General features: G+C 34.0%; 1 protein-coding gene across 3 annotated transcripts; it reads right to left on the bottom strand.

Annotated features, from left to right (window-relative positions):
* Window positions 1-5988: 5988 nt before the first annotated feature.
* Window positions 5989-14900, bottom strand: LOC113749630 (zinc finger CCCH domain-containing protein 55-like). Of its 3 annotated transcripts, XM_027293444.1 has the most exons (5): window positions 14742-14900; window positions 9740-9807; window positions 9406-9593; window positions 6633-8937; window positions 5989-6209 (listed from the first exon to the last, which is right to left on the bottom strand). In XM_027293444.1, the coding sequence occupies exons 3-5, from the start codon at window positions 9495-9497 to the stop codon at window positions 6174-6176; spliced, it is 2433 nt and encodes an 810-aa protein (XP_027149245.1). In that variant the 5' UTR covers window positions 9498-9593; window positions 9740-9807; window positions 14742-14900; the 3' UTR covers window positions 5989-6173. The 3 variants fall into 3 exon arrangements, with proteins under 3 accessions (XP_027149245.1, XP_027149243.1, XP_027149244.1); XM_027293442.1 differs by having other exon boundaries at window positions 9406-9807; XM_027293443.1 differs by lacking the exon at window positions 14742-14900 and adding an exon at window positions 11690-11748 and having other exon boundaries at window positions 9406-9807.
* Window positions 14901-22978: the final 8078 nt, after the last annotated feature.

The following is a 22978-nucleotide window of genomic DNA, read 5'->3' as shown; positions in this document are numbered from 1 at the left end:
AGTTTTTAAATGTCAAGGACGAAATTGCTTCATTTTAAAAGTGAGGGACGAAAAGAATATTTTTGTGAAATGTGAAGGATGAAACGATCATTTTCCCAAAAAAAAAAAAGTTTTTTGGCCCTGCAAATGTTAGAAAAATCTACGACTGATCATAAAATAAAGCACTTTTTCTGAGGCTTTTTTTTTGTTGGCCTTTTCCAAGATGAATCTTAGCTGAAAAAAACCACAAAAGCAAGGACGAATTGAAAGTTTGTAAACTGATCCCTTAAATCCCTCGGCTGTGTTATAGACTAAAAATTTGACGGCAAAAGATTCAAAACTCATAACACATACTATTAGTTTCTAAGTGCATGAATGAATGATTTTTATGGTTTTAGTCCACGAATATGGATTTCATAACATCTTCAATCCTTCTATAGTCCATGGACGAGGATTCAATTTACCATGATGAACAATTTAAGGGAAAGCATCTTCTTCTCCTGTATAATTAAACAAATCAAAAATTTTGGAATGATTCTTCTCCTTTTTTCCACCCTTTTTTTAGTACATAAGAAGAAAGTCAAAAGTGTTCTTCGCTTTTTTTTTTTTTTACACTCTTATAAATACTAAAGAAAAGAGAGACAAAGAATTCAATTCTTAAGAAAAAAATAGAAATAAGAAAGATTCCAATGTGCTATTTATTTTAAAATCACTTTTTACTCTTCCAGCTATCACCCAATTCAAACTTTGCTGACCTTAAATTAATGATAGTATTGGATTCTTACTTATTTTTCTTATTTTCGAAATTGAACTTTCTACATCCTTCCCTCCCCACTTTTTTCTTTCCTTGGTACTAATAAAAGTTAAAAAAAAAGCTAAAAAAACCTTTTTGTTTTTGTTTTCCTAGTACTCTAGGAGTGAAGAAATTGAAGAATTAATAGACGTTTGATCGAGCCTATACATTTTCCATATATTAGTATAGCATCAAGCCTAAATAATTGCAGGTAAATATCCAACATATTTCTCTTCATTGCATTGGAGAGAACTTCTCTTTATTGCACTCTAATAAAATTAATTTAAAAACTATTTTCAAAAATCAACATCGTTCATAATATATTTATTACTTATGTTAGTAATATATAAAATTTGGTATGAAATTGATTAAGTTTTTCTATTTGATTAATCACTGCAAATTTTGTCACAATTTTGACCTATTTTTCACCATTCAAATATTTCACATAAATTGAATATCAAAATATTTTCAAAAAAGATTAATTTTTTTGTGTGTTAATCTAGAGATCAAAAGAAAAATAGTGACACAATTGCATAATTTTATACCATTATCTTAATTTTTAATATGTTAATCTAGAGAAATCCAATGGAGAGGATCCTAACCTTATTTCAATGATTTCTTGGTTGTCTTTACTACTTTTACCTCCAAATGTGTTATCTTTCTTTTCCATAAGCTGGTATAAATTATATATATTAGTTCATCAACTTTGGGCACATGTTAAAGAAAAAAAAACAAAGAAAATGATGTCAATAAAAAGAAACGGCTAATCTAAGAAGAAACCAATGGATGAGGAATCACTAACTTGGTGAACAACCAGCGTTGATAAAATGCTGACTCTGAATTTTGTTTGTAAAACAATTCATAATGATCTTTTTTTTTTGGTGTTTCTTAATCAACCATCGCATGAAATATATGAGTTGTCAACCACTTAATTAAAGTATTGCCATCTCAAAGACCAAATTCGTAGAATCAGAAGATTTACTCGTAAAAAAAAAAAAGAAATCATTTTGGAGTTCTCCAAGATCGATGGAGCATGTTTCTTGCACAAATGTAAGGAAAATATTGTCCTTGCAATTTTCATATTATTTTCTGTAATAAATAATCATCAACTTTATGCAATTATAGTACTTAAACTGTGAACAAGATGTAATATTTTCTAGTTGAAAAGATACCTTAGTACTTTTGAATAGCACGTTGATACAAGTAAGAGTATGTACAATTTAAGTTCAGGTATGAAAAGTGATACGTGGATGGGTTGGGTGGTATGGGGGGAGGGAGTGTAAGTAAGAGGTTTCGGGTTTGAATCCTCCAGCTTATACTAAAAAAAAAAGGTGATTCTATAGTTAAAAGGTAATTATCAGAAAAAATTTTATATTTAAGGGATGAATGTAGATGGAGGAGCAAGTTTTATAAAATCTAAAGAGGATAATAATCTAGAAAGAGAAGGGAGTTTCTTTTTTTTTTTTTTTGAAATAGAAGGAAAGGTGGGGGAGGGGGCCAATGTAACTAGAGGAAAGAATTTTACAAAATTCAGGGATGCAAATATACTATAAATTTAAAAATTTTAAAGACTTGAATGCCCATTATATAGTACTATTAAATTTCAGGAAGGAAATTGCCCACCCTCATCCTAGCGTGTCCTAAACCTGTTTACGAGGGTCGGCCAAATTGAATAGGCTTGCCTAATCTTTATATAGTTTCCAATATATAAGATTAGGCAAAGCCTATTCAATTTGGCCAACCCTCGTAAACAGGTTTAGAGACGCAATTTGGATGAGGGTGGGCAATTCCCTTCTTGAAATTTGATGGTATTATATAATGGGCATTAAAGTCTTTAAAATTTTTAAATTTATACTATATTTGCATCCCTGAATTTTGTAGAATTCTTTCCTCTAGTTACATTGGCCCCCACCTTTCCTTCTATTAAAAAAAAAAAAAGAAAGAAACTCCCTTCTATTTCTAGATTATTATCCTCTTTAGATTTTATAAAATTTTCTCCTCCATCTACATGCATCCATTAAATATAAAAATTTTCCTGATAATTAACTTTTAAGAAAAGTATCGGATCTATTAAAATGATAATTTTCGAAGACATGTATGTGTATTAAGTAATAATCAATGATAATGTATTATACATCGTGAGAAAGTTTGTACGTTAGCTAGCTGTCTAAGTTGTGGCTCTAGATGAGACTTTTAAATAATTAGAACAAAAGATACCAAATCCCAGGTTACTTTTTTTTTTTTTTTTTCGTGACAGAGTGGGTATCCGGGTCAATTCTTACGGGACTCGATTAATCCCACTCCGACCCGGAGAGGTGGCCCCACTCCACTCGAGCACGGTAACAAGGGAGCTCGAACCCTGGTTGCCCAGGTAAATCCACCATACCCTAAAGAGGGGGAGCGGACCGCTCGAACTAACCCTTGGGGGCAATTTGATATTTCTTCTCGGTTGTGAATCCAAGGTTACTTAGATATTTCTTCTGGGTTGTGAAGCATTCGACTCGTCTGGCGAATAAAGTTTGTTTGTTAGACGAAAATATTGTCAACCTGCCATTGCCTGGGAAATTGAGGCACTTTGATTGGCTATAGAAATATTCTTATCAGCCTTTACGAAAGCGAGGATTGAGTGGACGAGGAATTTCATCAATTATAAATGATAGCGTGTACACTATCTATAATGTATATAAAAATTATTCTTATTATTTCAACAAGTTGAGTTAGCCTTGTATACCATCTATAATCATTCTAAAGAAGACCCATATATATGGGTTACTTATGAAATTAATTATGAGCACATGCTCAATGATAGCCACCGTGTAAACAGACGTCAAAGACGCATACAAGATTTTTTCTCTCTTAAAAGCTCGGGTGTATGTGCAACTAATAGAAAACAATTTTCGTAATAATTATCTCCTTTTCTAGTAGGTTTACACACAAAGTAATGCAATTGTATAAGAATGTTAAAGGGTATGGAGAATTGGAGAAGTTTGAATATTTTGGAGTTGTGTATCATATGGTTGGGGGTTATTATCACTTTACCATCTTAAACTATATCATTACTATCAATTTATCTTCTAATGTTATCTTTTAGTCACTTCATCTCATAGGTAATTCAACTCAGTATGTTAATCAATTTTTGACAAAAATACCCTTTTATTTTTATAGCATTACTATATTATTATTATTATCACTTTGTCCCTTTAATTTATAGTAATATAATCATTTTACTCTCTAACATTATTTTCTAGATATTTTACCCTATCGTTAATCGAAAAGGTATGTACAAAAATTTTTAAATGCATTTAACTTTTTATGAATAATTAAAAATAAAAAGGTTGGAATAATTATTCTTCCTTTCTTTCACTCTAAGATTTCAAAAACATAAAAATAAAAAGATTTTCTCAAATTTCTTTTTTCACATTTATTGATACTAGGAAAAGAAAAGGAGATAGGACAGAAGGTTATAGAAAATTAAATTTTACAAAGAAAGAAAATAAGAAAGAATCTAATATTATTATATTACTTTAGTGTCCTCAAGATTAGGATTAGTAAACAGAAAAGTAAAGTAATTTTAAAATAATAAAAATATTAAATTCTTTCTTATTTGTATTTAAAAAAAAGAATTGAACTCTCTCTCTTCTTCTTCTTCTTTTTCTTCTTCTTCCCTTATTTTTCTATTTTTTTCAATATTAATAAGATCGCCAAAAAGAAAGAGATTATTGTTTTGATTTTTTTCCTTGATACTAAAAAGGAGAAATGCCACTCTAAATTTTTTATTATTTTTATTGTACTGAAAAGAGGGTACTATCTTCTAAAGTTTTTTTAACTTGTTAAGCTGGTTTAATGGTGAGATAACTTACCTAAAAATAACTCTATGGGGTAAATTAATAAAAGGTTATAGTTTATGGGAATAAAGTAATAATAATTTTAAAGATTAAACATATCTTATCACTTTGATTAATAAACTCCGTTAAATTTGACTGTTAGTTTTGAGAACAAAATGACTAAAAAATAACGTTAAGAAAAAAATTGAATAGTGACACCAAACGTTAAAATGGTAAAGTGATAATAACCCTCTAGCTGGTGGGAAAGTTTAAATCGTCCATGTCCTTGATTTATTTACAGCTAATACAAATAGTCTTTAATGATATGACCAGTGCTCTTTTTTTTTTTTTAATTGATAGATTAGGATGATTTTTACCCTGTTTTAGTATAGAACTGTGCATTAAGAAATTATATAAAGTGATCATTACGCGTCAACACCGCTGCACAGTGGGACGCAGACGCTACACATAGTATAGACAAAAAACATTTTGATGAAAATCATATAATGCTCATAAACCATTTTAGAAGATGTCTGTGGCTCAAGTTTTCTCAATGGCCAAAGCTTGTTTTATTTATTTATTTTATTTTGTGCTTATGGAAGGTGACGTATGGGAACTCACTGTCAACTTGGTTGGATTCGAATACTCCGCGGAGAATTTTGACAGCTAAGTCGCTCAGATTGATCGATCTCAATCGTTGAATTGAAATCCAAATGACTTTCAAATCAAAGATCAAAGATCAAATAAAATTGTAAATAAACACCCAAGATCAACCCGAACTCGCTGGGACAATCTCAGCCGTCAAATATGCCATCCATCCTTTGTGGTAGCAAATGTAACACAGCGAGCAAACAAGCTATCTCTTCTGTTTTTGTTTCTAATACAACAGCTATCCGGGTATGCATTGTAAACAAATTAGATTTTTTTTTCTATTTGACGGCTAAGGAAACACAATAAGCACCCCCCAAAAAAAACTTAAACAAAAATTCAACTTAAGACAAATGGTTTAGAATTAGTCGAGTCCAATCCACCCATGAACCACTTATTAGCAACATTTTCCCAAAAAAGAGAGAGAGAGAGAGAGAGAGAGAGAGTCCGCCCTTTTGTAGAAAGCATAGCATTGGCGCACTTTCTAGCATGTACACTTACATTACCAAATGGCTGAACCCCATAAAATTACACAAAAAAGGCAAGACATGAAAATTCTGCCTCAAGCACATAAGCTTCACATCTGCCGCTTTTATCTTTAGTTACAGAAACTAATACGGTACAGTCGAACCATCTTCAAAGCCCCTGCATGTTTGCATTTCGCAGTTTCCAATATAAACCTTTGGATTTCCCAACTCAGAAAGAATTAAAGCAAAAATAGTTTTAAAAAAATGCACCCAAAGCTAAAGCAACTAAAAGGCAGACTATTTGCACTATTATCTTCTTAGAAAACACAATGCACAAGGAACGAAAGTCAGGGGCGGAGAATGCATGTCAATCTGGAAAACTGAAGAAAAAGAAATGTCAGAATTTTTTACTTGTCCAAGTCAGTACAATAATCCCCAAAATGGGAATTAAGAAAAGGTAATTCAAGAATCAGTCTTGAGATGTCGCTCCACATAAGCCTGCAGGAAATCAGGAAATCCAGACAGTTCAGTATGAGAAAACAGAGAGCAGAATATAAAGTAGGTTGAACACAGCACTTTATTTACATTAGTACGGTCTATCCATGTAAGTTATGTAAAGCTGCATGGCTAATCCAGTAGGTCACACAAACAAGTAACATTGTATTCATCCCAGCAATATCCCATTTCTACACCCGCACCGTCCACCAAAAAAACCTAGCAGATGTGTACAACTTTTTGCCAAAAAAAAAAAAGCATTTTCTAAGCTTGCCTCTGCATTTCACACCACTAACCATCTAAAGATAAAAGCTGGAGATCTCTCAGAATACAGTTAAGTGACTCCAGAGCCTTGAAAAAAAATCGTTTTCCTGTATCATAATGGTACTTCTTAGAGTTAAGTGAAACAAATAACCAGAAACTTACCTGTACAAGCTTGGTAATTTTGGGTTTTGAATGAGACAGGTATTGATCAGTTTTGCCTTGTGTTTTCGGGATGTGATCTTGCATCGTACTTGTCACTTTATCAACCACCTTTTTCACAATTGTCTTGTGAACCTCTCTACTCATCCGGCCTTCCTTCCACGTGGGCTTTAAAGTCTCCTTAACAAAATCTACAAGGGCATTCTTGAATAAGCGCATGTCCTTGTCATCCTTGTTATTGTTCCCATTCCCAACCTTAACATGCTCGTCCCCATTTTCTTTATGAAGATCTTCCTGCCCCTTGTGGCATTCTACAACAGATTCTGTATTGTTATCCTTGACTTCTGAAGCAGCAGGTGCCTCCTGCTGTTTTGATTCTGGACTCTCATGACATTGAACATTAGAAATATTACTGATGAGGGTATTCCCAAATTGTGGATTATCACCAGACATTGGAGAAAATTCTTCAAAAGGTATCCCATTTTTCTGTTCATATGAGTAGGGAACTTCACCAGAGGTTTGATTAACATCGCCCAATTTACCTCTGCCATCTTCCAAGGGATCTAACTGAACAGGAGATCTTACATCAGTATTAGGCTGAATTTGCATGGCAGTTTCCAAAGCAGACACTAATGCTGTAGAAGTCAAGTGGTTCAACGCAGCATGCAGATGAGTTTGTGTTTGTTCAGCAACAAATTTGTGCATAGGAGATGCTGCAGCCGGACTTAACAAATTTTGAGGGACTTGGTTATTGGAGGCATTATTGTAGAAAGATCGCGGGGCTCCAAAGTCTTGAATCTCTGGTGTTTTAGCAGCTTCTTTCTGATGACTACCAGTATGGTTTTGTATGATTAAAGTAGAGGACAAGCCTTGACCAGAACCATTCAAGTCAACATTTCGTACATTCGACGGATGTGGAAAGAACAAATTGTCCCTTTGATCATTTGAAACCAAGGGACGATTTAAGCTCAAATTCCCAATGACGTTCTGATTGAGGCTTTGCCCAGGCATAAATTCTGGGTTATTAGTGTTTCTGTTGTCTTTCAACTGACCAAGGCCGTCAAAACTGGAAGCATTGACTATGTTATCTTCAGCAACAGTTGGACGATGCAGTATATCAGACTTCTCAGCTAGTCCAGCATGCAAACTTGCCTCAGAAAGATGCTGGCTAGAAGGTTCTTTTGTAATATTGGGTGCATGAGAACCTGTGTACACCAGATCAAGATTTCCTTTGGATATTAGAGGGTATTCTTGTCTGTCATATGAACTCTCTACAACCACAGATTTGATAGCACCCGCATCACCACCATTATCTTCCCTCCAATCTTGAGTTGAAAGGTAATTATTACCCTCAGAAGCCTTCTCTTTCAATTCTGGACTCCGCAAACTTCTTTCATGAGCCCATTTATTGTCCCTCCTCTCGAGTTGAGCGTCAGCAATTTTTCTATTGGGAACAACAGTCTCACTCCACCTACTGCCTTCAACAGGTTTCGATTCTGGTTCCACCTGATCCCAAGTTGCACCTTTCCACTGATCATTCTTGTCAACCAAGCTCTGCCGTCCACCCGCATCACGTGGCCTGCTTTCATGGTTGCTATCTATTGGACCATCATGAGAAAACCAACAGTTATCCCGATTACATTTCCCTGCAAGGAAATACTTGCATAGAGGTTTCCTACTTTCATTTGTTCGGTGCTCACGATCACGCTCAAAAAGTGCAATTCTGGTATCCTTACCATTATTATCACCAGAATCAACATGGTGGGAAAATCTGCAAGATGCTCCCCATTTGCATTTCCCTCTCATAAAATCCTTGCAACATATTGTTCCTCTGCTTTTACTCCGAAAGGAATCATCCTCTTGATGGTTTGAATCAGAACCTTTATCCCAAGATTGTCTCCCACGTCCTTCACCATATGCCAAAGCATGTCCACGATCTGGTCTACTTCTTGATCGTTCTACAAAGTCATTTTCTAAGTAGTCCCTATCCATTCTGTCAGGATGAAGGAATCTGCATTGACTTCCTCTCCTGCAATTCCCTGTTGCAAAATTTCTACAGGTTTGAGATGACCTTCCAGACCCACTGCTATCGTTCCACCCCTGTAAGTCATGTCTATGCCCGTGGAATGGGCTACGACTCCTGGTCTGACCCCTTGCACTATTCCTGTTCCTGTTCCTGCTCCTGCTACGACTCCTGCTCATGGTCCTGCTCCTAACACCACTACGATCCCTACCCTTGCTCCAGCTCGGGCTGCGACTTCTATTTCTGCCCCTGTCTCTGCTCCTATTTCTACCTCCTTCCAGATACCTGTATGAACAAACACAAAATCGCATTTTTGAGGAACAATATTCCATGAAATAGCTAAAAGAAGCAAAGGAACAGAGAAAATTGGAGAAACTAATCATTTGCAGATAAACTAATATGGATTTATTTTTCATAAAATCATGTTCAAACATGGATACGACACTTCGCATTAACAACAGCAGCAAAAGAAATGACAAACCAGTGCATCATGTCAGCAAACAGGGCGGAGCATAAGTCAAAATTTTCTATCGAATCTCGTAAGCATGCCATTGTAACTGGCTGCCGTGTCCAAGACTCCAGGTAGTTAGATATGCAGTTTGTTTCTTCATTCACAATAAGAATAGGTAGGTGCATTTTAATTATGAAGACTAACTACAATTAGCTACACATAAATATACTAAAGAGATGACATCAAAGGCCAATGAAACTCAATCTTTGTGTTAAAATGGAAAAAGCTCTGATATAGCAGACCTGCGAGACCGGCTCAGACTATCATCAGAGGAATTGCTATGCTTTCTATGGCCCCATCCGTCAAAGCCAGGAGACACAACTCTTTCCCTCATTTCTAGCTCATCTTGTTCATTTTTGTAAACGCCCTCAACCTTCTTTCTAGTAGTATTTTCCTCCAGTGTGTCCCAAGAAGGCCAACCTGCATGATCCTTGGGCATTGACGAACTATTATCAGCTTTGGAAGATGAGAACCTATTGCTACACCCACCATCGTAAGTTGAATAGTATTCTTTTCCAGAACAAGAAATTCTTTGATTCTCATCTTCTGCATCCCATAAAGGCTTGCGTTTCCTACCTCTTTCGTCCATAGTACACTCAGCAATTTATATCAGCTTCAGTTCACCCTATGCATTGCAGCATGATCTGATGACAAGTGAAAAAAAAATAAACAATTCATATCACTAATATTATCCAGTCAACTCCAACTTATCCATCACAAAATATCATACATATTTATATACAGTATGCACACATTAAATTCAAAATTAATTAGAGATTTAATTTTTACATTCCAAATATATCCCAATGACCATGCTGCTCAATCTGAGAAAACATGAAAACTTCAACATACCGAAAAAGATTTTTTGCCGATTTTGAGCATTTACTTTATCTAATTCCAAGTTATTCTCACCAATTTTTACTAAACTCAGCAATAACACAAGGTTGTGCGTAAATTTTCTAACTCTTTCTCCATCTTTCAACAAAATGACATCTAAAATACAGGGTCAATCAAAAAATAGTCATGCATCCATTTCGTGCACAGATTGGAAGCCAATATTTTGCAACAAACTCAGGCAAATAGTCAACAGCCTTTTGATTGTGTTAATAACCAAAACCAAAAGCCAAAACTTTGGACTATATGTCAGGCACTTAAAGCATGTCAAAGATTGGTCAAGCACATATCACCGACATTTGCAATCCATGCAATACATGATCAAAAGTATATAAAAAAAAATACAACTTTCTCAGAAAATAGACAAAAACATGAAACAAACATTTATTCTCTCTCTCTCTCTCTCTCTCTCCTCACAAATCAAATGTCTTCATTTCAGTTGGCATGGATCTTAAAATGGTTAGACTCAGGAAAAAGGCAGAGAGTGTGCCTTGATTGTGGGTGACTGTTGAGAAAAACAGGTACAGGTGCACCTAACCCTAGTCCTATGAACTCCACTTGACACTTTGTTAAAAAGAATAACAAAAGTGCTTATTGTAAAAGCAATAAAACACCTCAGAATTGTTCCCGAGAAGACAAGTCACAACTTCAATAACTTGTTGAGAGAAGAAACAGGCAAAGGTTTCATAAGTTCCCACTAGGGGGGCCTCTCAGCAGGACCTTTCCATACCGACCTCCTATTGAATATTTTAAAAATTCCACCTTAAACTGACATAAGTGAATGGCGTGCAGACTGCATATGAGATCCATAGCATGGTAGCAAATTCAGACCATAGATGCTTTAAAAGCCTGATGAATAAGGACAGCAATAGAGTTGAGCACAAACTCAAAGCCATATGCACAAGAGAAATGGTGGTTTTCCAAACAACTTATCCACTGTGATGAAAGTATTTTATGCAGCAAATCCATAACCGGATGGTTATAACAGAAACCAATTGCTGAATATTGTATAACAGACAAGATACTGGATGGCTAATTTTGACATCCATCATAGAAGATGTAGATCATCCATAAGTAGCCACCTTAAGAAGGTGCCAACATCATATAGGTGCCCCAATGTCCAAGAACATTGATTTAAATTTGGGAATAAAGAAGCAAGGATGAAGCATCAGTTGATTATGTAGCTGTCAAGCCATGTGATATTGAAGACAATGTCATGTAGCTGACCAATATGGAGCAATCTACACATGCAAGTAATCGCAAAAGAGAAAAATTAAACAACAGGAATGGCATAAAACAACATAAATATCTTACGTAACTACTTGTTTCTATTTAAAGCATTGAAAAGACGAAGATAATATTATTTTACATGGCAAAAAATAAATTGGATGTAATGTGACAACAGCAGTTACAATGGCCAGCCAATGTAGCCATCTAAGGCAACTAGAAATGACAAAGAACTAGTACCCTAAGTCCCACATCTAAAAGAAGTTCTCTATCCAATTCAACTAAAATTACAGCAATCAAGCAAGAATTCACACCAAAAAGAAAAAGAAAGAAAAAAAACCCTAATTTCAGAAAGTACTCCAACAACGTATTGCTTATATGTATACAGGTTAAGATAAAGCTTACATCTTTGGGAGGTGATAGCGAGAAGAGAAAGTTGAAGAAATTGAAAGCGGTGGTGGCGGCGGCGGTGGCGGTGGCAACAGCAGATGCTGGTGGTGCAAGAAACAAACAGAGGACTGTTGGGGGGTTTTGTTCGTTAATTAGTGAAATCTGATGTGAGTGAGAAGAGAGACAGTATAGTGTGTGAGCGCATGAAAAGAATCCAATGATAAATACTTTCAGAAAGTCGTCGTCATCTGGCTTAAGTGGTTTTTTTTTGGGGGGGGGGATTTTGATTTGACTGATTAACCCAAAAAAAAAACAGAAAAAAGAAATAGTAGGCTGTATTTGTTTTGGATTATTTGCATAATTGCATAACTAGATTTGGGATTGGGATATTTGTCGATTATAAAAAAAAAAATTGAATAGCTTTTGTTTTGTTTTGGATTATTTTTTAATTATCAGAGTGGATTTTGATTTACATAGTAGTAAAATTGGGAAGACAATTGAAGCATCTATTCATTCATTCAGTAGGGAATTTTTATTGGGAAATTATGCTTTTGGAGATACAGTAGATTGTGAATCAAATAATTTCTTACCATGGTTGTAACTTGTGACATGACAGATCCACTGGATTGTGAATTAAATAATTTCTTACAATGGTTGTAGCTTAGTAGACTAATTTCACTTTGTCCTCCTGGATGCACCTTTTTTTCCACTCCCGAATACCTTATTTCACTTTACATCTTAAATTTCATATTTAAGACACTCTACACCTTAAATTCGCAGATTTGTTTCACTTAAATCCAATTGACACACTATTAGTAAAATCCATGAATAGAAGACCATCCACATAATGGCTTTTTTTTCTTTTTTGCATGATTGACAGAGATCATAAAATAACGGTAAGATACTACCACTTAGTAGATTGATTTGATGCATATGTTGTTCGCATGGTCTTCTATCCTGTTAGTTTGCTAACGCTATTATAGATCGGACATATTTTGAACAAATCTGAAAAGTTAAGTGTAAAGTTATCAAAATTGAAATTTAAAGTATAAAGTGAGAATGTGGCACAGGTTGCAGGTACAAATTCAAATTAATTCTAACATGTATACAGCATAGTGATGATTTTGCTGTAATTTTCATAGGGTCGATCTTTCAGTGTTAAACCAAATGGTAAATGTTGCCTTTACATGCACTAGATAGTGATTCCCCCCCCCCCCCCCCCCTTTTTTTCTCTTTTTAGAGGATACCAAACTCATCTCCTTCAACATGTTGTAATGGCATAGCAAAAAAAAATCAGAACTCACAGTAAATGGTTACAAAGACAGAGAGCCCAGAACCTCAGTAATACTAGCTACAATTAACAAGAAGTAGCCTATGCTAAAAACATGTGTGCTATACACTATTTACGAAGGTAGAATGGGGAAATTCCCACTCAAGAGCCAAAGTCCAATTTTCTTTGTTGGGAAAATGCTCTTTTCATCCCCATTGTTTGGGGTGTTGGACAATTTCGTCCCTAAAGGTTTAGCCAAAGCACATTTCATCCTCATAATTTTATAATTTTATCCCTAAAATTTCATGCAAACACATTTCATCCTCATAGTTTCATAAATTTGACTAATCAAAGACAATTGATGGATTGTCAAGCAATTTGAATGGAATATCATCACTTGATCATAGCATACCCATTAGTAAAATACAAAAAACATTGGATCAACAAAAATCTCAAAAATCATTTTTTTTAATTCACTTTGTTATTTTTCCAAAAAAAAACTAAGAAATTTTCAGCCACCATTACCTTTGTATTAATCACAAATTGAACAAAAAGATCGAGAGGAAACGAAGCCGTGGAGAAGATACAACCACATTATAGCCAATTGGAGAAAAGTTTCAAACAATTCCATTGGAACCAATTGGAAAAAATACTAACGTGAAAGAAAGAATTGTTTAGATTGTTATTTATTTGCAAAATTTTGATTGAAAAGGGCATTAAAGATGAAGATAGTATTATTTTACACAGCAAAAAATAAATTCGATGTAATGTGACAACAGCAGTCACAATGGCCAGCCATAGCTGTAACTACATTGCAAGAGTAATGTAGCCATCTAAGGCAACTAGAAATGACAAAGAACTAGTACCCTAAGTCCCACAATCCAGAGCTTCAGCAGTTTCGCATTTGTACTGACATGAAGTTGAATATTTCTAGTTATTATAGGAGTGCTGACCTTTTCAATCTACTTTAAAATAATATAAAAAAGCTTACATCCATCAAGTTCACTACTTATCAAAGAAAAGAAACCCCCATCCTCTGCCACACAAAAACCACAGTCTCAAAACTCACAAGTCAAAGAAGTTCAATTCCACCATTCATAATGTGGCTACTGCAGAACAATCTCAACCCATAATGTGAATGCATAAGTCAAAAGATTAAATACTACCTCAATAACATTGGAAAATTCTGCCCCAAAAGCTCATCTTTTACAGCCTAGCTTAAGAGATTCTCTTTCATTTCTTAGCCTAAAGGATCTCCCTAATAACAAAGCCAACATACTTGGCCATGCTAGAAATCTCAGATGCATATGTATGCAAAACTAACTACAAGGATACATGCATTGTCGCATCGGCTTCTGAAACTACTTCAAACCCGAAGAATTCTCACAAAAAAAAAAGCTGTAAACACAAACAAATAAATCAGAAATACTGAATTCAAAAGCCTAAAGCACTAACTCATTAACACTTCCAAAAGAAAATTCCATAAATTGGCGCTTTCTTGAACCAAGCTATTTTCATCCTCAGCAAATTCAAGAAAAAGAAGCCTGCTTCTTCAACCCAATGCTTTCTCAAGCTTTTATCTTTTTTTTCTTTTTCTTGACTAATTTCTAGCTAATTAACGAGGTTTAGGTCAAACTTCCGCAACTAAAAGAAGTTCTCTATCCAATTCAACTAAAATTACAGCAATTAAGCAACAATTCACACCAAAAAGAAAAAGAAAGAAAAAAAAAACCCTAATTTCAGAAAGTACTCCCAAAACGTATTGCTTATATGTAGACAGGTTAGGATAAAGCTTACATCTTTGGGAGGTGATAGCAAGAAGAGAAAGTCGAAGAGATTGAAAGCTGCGGCGGCAGTGGCGGCGGCGATGGCTGCTGCTGGTGGTGCGAGAAAGAAACAGAGTACAGTTGGGGGGTTTTGTTCGTTAATTGGTGTAATCTGATGTGAGTGAGAAGAGAGACAGTACTGGTGTGCGAGTGCGTGAAAAGAATCCAACGATAAATACTTTGACTGAGTAAGTCGTCGTCGTCTGGCTAAAGTGGGATTTTCCTTTTTCTGGGAATTTTGATTTCACTGATTAACCCAAAAAGAAAAACAGAAAAAAGAAATACGTGATAGATACACTGGATTGTGAATTAAATAATTTCTTACAATGGTTGTAACATGATAGACTAATTTCACCTTATACTCTGAATGCACCTTTTTTTTCCCACTTCCGAATACCTTACTTCGCTTTACATCTTAAATTTCATAATTAAGACACTCTACACCTTAAATTCACATATTGGTTTCACTTAAATCCAATTGACAACACTATTAGTAAAATCGATTAATAGAAGACCAGCCCCGTAATGCTCTTCTTTTTTTTTTTGGCATGACTGACAGGAATCAAAAGATAGTGGTAACATACTACCAATTAGTAGCTAGATTGGTTGAGACATATATTATTTGCACAGTCTTTTGGGCCTGTGTTTGGATTGATGAATTTTTCAAAAACTAATTTTTCAAATATTATTAAAATTTTTAAAAAGTACTCTAAAAAGTAGTCTAAATTTTTTTTAATATTTAAAAAATATCTCAAAATATATTCTAAAAATTCTTCTATTCTAAAATATCCCAAAATATTTTTTAAAAATATACCAAAATATACTATAAAAACTCTGCTATAATAAAATTTTTCAAAAACACTCCCAATAACTAGTGTAAAGTGTTCAAAATTGAAGTTTAAAATATAAAGGGAGACTGCGGCACAAGTTAAAGGTACAAATTCAAATTAATTCTAATGTGCATACAGCACAGTGATGATTTTGCAGTAATATTCTTAGGGTCGATCTTTCAATGTTAAACCAAATGGTAAATGTTGCCATTACACGCACTGGATAGTGAATCTTCCCCCTCCCTCCCCACCCCCTCCTACAAACTCATCTCCTTCAACATGTTGTAATTAAGAAATCGTAAAGGCATAGCAAAAACACATCAGAACTTGCTGTAAAATGGTTACAAAGACAAAGAGAGCCCAAAAGCCCAATAATACTAGCTTCAATTAACAAGTAGCAAGTAGGAACCTATGCTAAAAACATGTGTGCTATACACTATTTACAAAGGTAGAAGGAAGAAATTCCCGCTCAAGAGCCAAAGTTTGCTTCTAGGAACTGCAATCCAAGACATTACAGTATAATTCACCTCAACAACAAGAAGCTCCACTGCTACATGGGAATTTTGGCATGATTTACTCCAGAAATTCCCTACATTCAGTCCTTGAGGACAAGGACTTTCATAGGAGGGGGCATCTGATATGGTAGAAATACTCATACATATGCAATTACCATATAATGTAGGAAGTAATGTGTAATTACCATGTTATAATAACCGTGTAGAGCAAGATTCAAAAGGCGGTTACAAGGGTAGTTAGTAGTCAGCTAGTTAGCTGTCAATGTCGGTATCATTTCTGTAACAGATTCTGTGTAACTAACTCTGTGAAGGCCACAAGGATAAAAGGCCAGAGCGAAGGAGAGATAGAGGGAGTTGTCATTTTCCAATATCCAGATTCTTCCACATCCTACTTCTCCCTGTTTCAATAATATCATTCATCCATCATCACTGAGAGATGCTCTTCATTTTCTTTCATTTCTCCTGGTGTGGATTGTGATCTTTTTCTGTCTTCCGTAACATAGAATTGTCCCTTATTTGCGGGACAAGTGTGTGCTCTGCTGGTTTTTTGGTTGGCTAATCTTGCAAGATGAGGAAACAGATGATTGTTATCTTTTTAATCCTGTTTCTATGGAAAATATTCCGCTTCCGCCACTTGAATCTTTCGAAAGTGTTAAATCCGCCTTGTTGTCTAGACCGCCTAGTGACTCCAAGTGCCATATTCTCCTCACTGGCATCCCTAAACGAATTGCACTTTTGCCGGCCTGGTGATAGTAACTTTGTTGAACAAAGTTCAACATCTGGAGAGGATTTTCTGTTCGGTGTTACAGCCATGGATGGAAAAATATATGGGTTAATGTCACAAAGTCATAAATTGGTTACCCTTGATCTTGCAGGTTCAACAGTACAATTTCGCCACATGATGAAGGATGGTTTACCTCTTAAAATTCCCTTCCCACTACCTCCGGAGAATTTAGCCTTTGGTAATTACCTAATTGAGTCCTCTTGCGAACTCTTAATTGTTTACAAAATATATTCAGCCTTAGGCAGGTACAAGGTTACCCCATTTCAAAGTTTTTCACTTGAATACATCTGAAATAGTGTGCGAGGATGTGAAGAATTTGGGGGATCGCATGATTTTCTTGGATCACTTTTATGGGATGTCACGCTCCACACAAGAATCAGGAATTAGTGGAAACTCCATACATTATGCAGAGCCATATGACAGAAATCTGTGTGTATAATATGGAAAACCGTAGCCAATTGGTGTAACTTCCATGTCCAATTGCAAAGAGAGATGCATTCTTGAGTTGGATTATGATGATGTTACCTTCTTCAAGTTAGGCGCAGGAGTTCATGGCCGAGAAACAATTAAGCAAGAATGAGCACTAAGCCGTACATCAATTGAGCAAGCTCAAGTAGGAGGGCAACAATAGCTTTAATACAACTTAAGCGCACAATTTTTGTCAAGGAGTAATTGAACTAATAATTGCAGTTGTCACTAAAGTGGATGGGGCACGCATGGAATCCCATAGCATGAAGAAAAGAATAAGGGTATGTTTGGTTCATGGACCGGATGAGATGGAATGATTCATCCTCGAATTATTAATCCTGAGTTGAGCTATTCTCGGATAAATAATCCAAACTATCTGGTGTGTGTGGTTCTGGGTTAGATAGGATATGTTGGAAAAATAACTATATCCTATGTTTGGTTGGAAATTGAATGAGGTAGGATTACTATTTCAATAACCAAAGCACTCCTTAATTTGTAGATTCTTTTTAATAAAATAATTTAATATTTTATAAAAATATAACTAATTTAATTTAATATTTTTAATAAAATAAATTAATAAAAATTTTAATATTTATAACTTTTAAAACAGAGTAGTTTGAAACTTTAAAATTATAAAGTAAATCAAGGGTTTTGATATATAAAAATTTGCATTTACTCAAACTCAACCCATTCGGGCCCTTAAAAAAAGATTTTGACCAAGTTTTTGAACCTAAATTTGAACTTCAATTAAATAACGGATCAATTTTTGGCTAAATTAGGGTTAAATCGATTAAAACCTAACCCATTTAAGAGCTTCAAATGAGCCAAACTCAAGTTAATATAGAAAATTTTTCTTTGGACCAAGCTTGAACTTATTGAAACTCATTCAATAAAGCCCAATTGATAAAGTTATGTATTTTTATATAGAATTTGATTTAGAAAATAAGCTTAGTAAGGGTAATTTAGTCCAAGAGCAATATAGTCCTTCTATTGTGATGTTAGTATGGCAAACTAGTCAAAAATTTTAAATTAATTAATAGGGGTAAATAGTCAAAATTTTTAAAATAATCAATAAGGGCAAATTAGTCAAAAAATTTTAATATAAGTAATAGAGGCTAATTAGTTAGTTTATTATCATATTATTATGTGAGTGTATGATTATGTAATAGTCAGTATGAATTTGAATCATTCATAAGGACAAATTAGTCCAAATATTGTTATGTTAGTAGTAGGGGCAAATTAGTCAAAAAAATTTAAAATTAATTAGTAGGGGCAAATTAGTCCATTCATATTATATTATCATGTGGGAGTAGAGTTATATAATTATAAGAGTATAAATTTGTATTTTTTATAAGGATAAATTAGTCTAAAATTTTATCATCCTTTCTATCAATCATCTCGAAAGGGCTAATATCACCTTCTCCATGGAATTATTTTATCCCATGAATAGGGGATTAATTCGATTAGGTAGGATATGCCATTCTATATATAAAATGCAACCAAGTATGAGATGACACAAGATGATTTATCCAATCATGTGTTATCCCATGAACCAAATAGACCCTAAGGACTTTAGATACCCAATATGAGAAAGGATACCCCAACGTGCTTCAAAAGTTATGTTTGGGTACACCAAAAGAAAACAACTCAAAAAAAATCTCATTCATACAATATATCAAAAACAACTTACAAATATACGCAAAAATTAAAAAGATAAATTCTACAATATTTTTCATCTATCACGACCACTCACCACCCCCCTCCCCCTCCTCCCTTCTTTCTCCTCCCCTCTTCCCTTTCCCTCTTCCTCCTTCCCCTCCCCTTCTCTCCCACCTCTTTACTCGACCCTGCCTTCCCCCCCCCATGATTTGGTCATGGCCAGATCGAAGGGACAAGGGGAGAGCTGGGGGATGGGAGGGAAGGGAAGGGAAGGGGAGGAGGAAGAGCAAAGAGGAAGAGGGAGAAGAAGGAAGAGGAAAAGTGAGAGGGAGGAAGAAGAGGGTGGAGGCGGTGGCAATGGCAATTATGGGTGATAGTAATAATTTTTAAAAAGTACTCTAAAAATATTTTAATTTTAAAAGGTATTTCAAAATATATTCCAAAAATTCCTCCAAAAACATGTACAGCAAAAATTTTTCATATACACTATTTCAATAAAATATTTCAAAAACACTCCCAAAAACAATTAATCCAAACGGTATATGATTGCATATATCAACAAACAAATTGAGTTATATGAACTGACAAGTGAACTATTTAAAGAGAATCGAATAATAACATAATGTGAATGGGATTTTTTCAACTGGGCACCCTTGATACACCTAAAATTCATCTAATCTATCATGTACATGTATATACTAAAAATTATTACTCTTCCTTATATTTATATATTTTTCTTATTTAATGTTACCTACCTTCTCTTTTATTTATTTACTTTTTTTTAGTTAATCTCATATTTTAAAAAATATGACACCGGAAATATATCTCGGACATTCGTTAGACTGACCCATGTAAATTTTATACAAATGCTAAATTTTATACAAAAAAAATTCTGTAGACTTTCGTGATAGTGAGAAGTAATCCCTACAAGTGCTAAAGAATGTGTTGATGACACAGATGACTTCCAAGCATGTTGAAAGTGTACATCTCTTGCTGTATCAGGCGTAATGCTTGAAGCAGAAGAAAGGGTTCATTTTTTTTCTAGAATAGATTTGTTTTAAAAAATTTTCTTGTACAATTAGGAAAGCAACATCAATTGACCCTCCCATTTTATTGATGTTAAATTTTAATCCCTAGCATATTAAAGTGAAACATTTTAGTTCTTCTCAAATCCAAAACATATTTTTCTGTTCAATAAGCACATTTCTAGGCATATTTTCACCAGGAAAAGGCACTTGCATATTATAGTCCAGCAATTTAAAGGGCAAAATTGAAAGTAAATCAAAATTTATCTTTCCCTTTTTCTTTTTTCCCCTCCTCCCCTCCCTTAACACCCTTCTCATCTCTAAACCGTCGAACCTAGGATTCAAATCCTTTCTCTTACCCTCTACTAGTCTGGAATTTCTTTCAACTATTTATCTCTATTTTTTCCTCATAAAAATTCAAAAATTCTCATGAAATCGAAGAACAACTCCATAGTCTAAATATTTCATGAAACAACCCTTAAGGAATGGAATAAAAAAAAACCAAAACCTTGATAAGAAAAATCCCAAGAAATCCGCAACGGATCTTCTGTCCCACACCCTGTGCCATTCTCTGTCCCATTTTTTATTTTATTGCTATTTCTCCTACATAAACACCATGTTTTAATTCTTTTTTTGTTTCTTTAAGATCCAATAACTATTAATTGAATAAAAAATAAATGCAAACAGTTTCAAAAAAGCAATATATAATAGAAAATAAAAAAAAGCAGAAAATTCATAAAAAATTTCATTTTTTATGCATTTTGATTTTTTGAGTTTGTTAAATTTTGTATATTACTCAATTAATAATTATTGGATCTTAAGGAAACAAAAAAGAATTAAAATATGGTATTTATGTAGGAAAAATAGCAATATAATAAAAAATGGGACAGAGAATGAGATAGGGTGTGGGACAGAAGATCCGTTGCGCAAATGAGATAGGGTGTAGGACAGAAGATCCGTTGTGCAAGAAATCCTTAACGTTCCTTGTAAATTTTTAAATGACCAAGAAATCCATTTGGGACAGATATCAATCTATCAATCAAAATTCAAAATATGTAGAAATGGCAAGTTTGGAAAATGGAATACTTCTATTTACAAATCATCTTCATTTATGTTCTTCTCTAAAGTTTCTTCATTCTTCCTCATCCTCTATCCCAAAATCCTAAAAGGGAGAAGAGGAGGAGGTGGAGGGGGCTTTGGAGACTAATTGGTGGCTATGGGGAGGGGAAGGAAGGACAGAATGGCTGAGGAAGTTGGAGAAGTGTGATTAGAGATATCTGTAGAATTGGTTGAGCACAGAGAGTGGTCTACGGTCTACCATGGTCCATTTTTCTTTTTCTTTTAAACCAAAAATGGATACTTACACAGGGATTACTTGTGAAAATTGGATTAAAAAAAAAGTGTAAGCTGCAATTTTACCCTTTATATTTCGAGCACGTAAGGCGCCCTTGATTTTTCCAATCAAATTATAGCTGATAATCTGTCCAGTGACCAAAAAGTACGTTTTAAATTTGTGAGAGACCAATATATTTTATTTTTTATGTAACAGACTAAAATTTAATATCCATAAAATATGAGGTATGGCTGATTTCATTTTCCCAAGTTCCAACGACAATATTATAAGTTTTTGTTCTCAACTGATTTTGAAAATTTAATTTTTAAAAAGGTAATTTGTTGTATTCCCAACTAATTTTATAAAATTAATATAAAGTTTTTTGGATCCAAAAACAGATCTTGAGGTGTCTTTGGATTCTCACTCCAACCTATATTTTTAATGTAAACATAATCACCCCTCAAATTTTAACATAATTACTAAATTACCTAAAGATCAGTTAACTTTTGACAACTTTTGATGGTCTTTCTATTTTATTCCTATTCTCATTCATTTCCAGATTCATCTAGGTGTCCCTTATTTTTCTCTTTCACCATTTAATATGAAAAGTAATTAATTGCATAAAAAATTAGCACAAAAATTCAACGATGTAGCATATAATGGTAACATGGTCATCTTTTTTGTCAAAATTAGCTTTTTAACTTTTTTGAGAACACCTATGCATTTATTAAAATAAATTTTTTAATAGTAAACGAGAGCACATGAGTTACTCTAGAAAATATGATTTTAAAGAATCAGTTTTATAAAATCACATTTTACAAAATTAGAATATGTTGAGAACAAACCCTAAATCAACTTATCTATGAAGAGACCATTTGTGCTCTCCCGACTGCAATTAACATTCATAATAAAGAGTGACAAACGAAATAATATGATATCTCAACATTTAATTTTTGGCACTTTACAAGGTAGAAGGAAAATGAAAAGAATGGTACTGTACATATTGCATTTATAATATTTAATCCCCTACTTACGAAATGATGCCCATTCATCTCTATTATATACACATGGCACTATCTATTCCAAAAAAAAATTTCAAGAAAATTTTTAGTCTGAAAACATCACGTGACTATCATGTGATTACAGTGTTAAGGGAAAAAAAGTATGACATACTCATGATTTAGCATTATTATTTCTATTTTCATTTTTCTTTTATTTTATGTTCCTCATTTGTTTCCCTTTTGACTTAGTCCAATTGGTACTTGGTCATCTTTACTGCCGTTATTGATTAAGTAAGATGATTGAGTTTAAACATGTTTAGAAGATTATTTATAGGATTATTATCACTTTACCCTCTTAATGTCTGGTGCTAGTATCAATTTTCTCTTTAACGTTACTTTTTAATCACTTTACCCCAATACTAACGATCAAACTTAATGGAATTTGTTAATTCAAGTGAAAGGATATGCCTAACTCTTAAAATTATTATCACTTTACCCTCATAAACTAGCCTTATTATCAGTATACGCACTAGAGTTATTTTTTACCCAATTTATGCCATTATTAAATCAACTTAGTAAGTTAAAAAATTTTG

The sequence above is a fragment of the Coffea eugenioides genome, chromosome 10 (genome assembly GCF_003713205.1).
Source record: "Coffea eugenioides isolate CCC68of chromosome 10, Ceug_1.0, whole genome shotgun sequence".
Taxonomy (NCBI): domain Eukaryota; kingdom Viridiplantae; phylum Streptophyta; class Magnoliopsida; order Gentianales; family Rubiaceae; genus Coffea; species Coffea eugenioides.
Note: the sequence above shows the minus strand (reverse complement) of the source record. Positions and strands in the feature narration are given on the sequence as shown.

Coding starts and splice junctions, on each gene's coding strand:
- LOC113749630 (XM_027293442.1), bottom strand. CDS start 9,752: ATGGACGAAAGAGGTAGGAAACGCAAGCCTTTATGGGATGCAGAAGAT. Junction 8,938..9,405: donor AGTCTGAGCCGGTCTCGCAG/GTCTGCTATATC, acceptor TTGTTCATACAG/GTATCTGGAAGGAGGTAGAA. Junction 6,210..6,632: donor AAATTACCAAGCTTGTACAG/GTAAGTTTCTGG, acceptor GATTTCCTGCAG/GCTTATGTGGAGCGACATCT.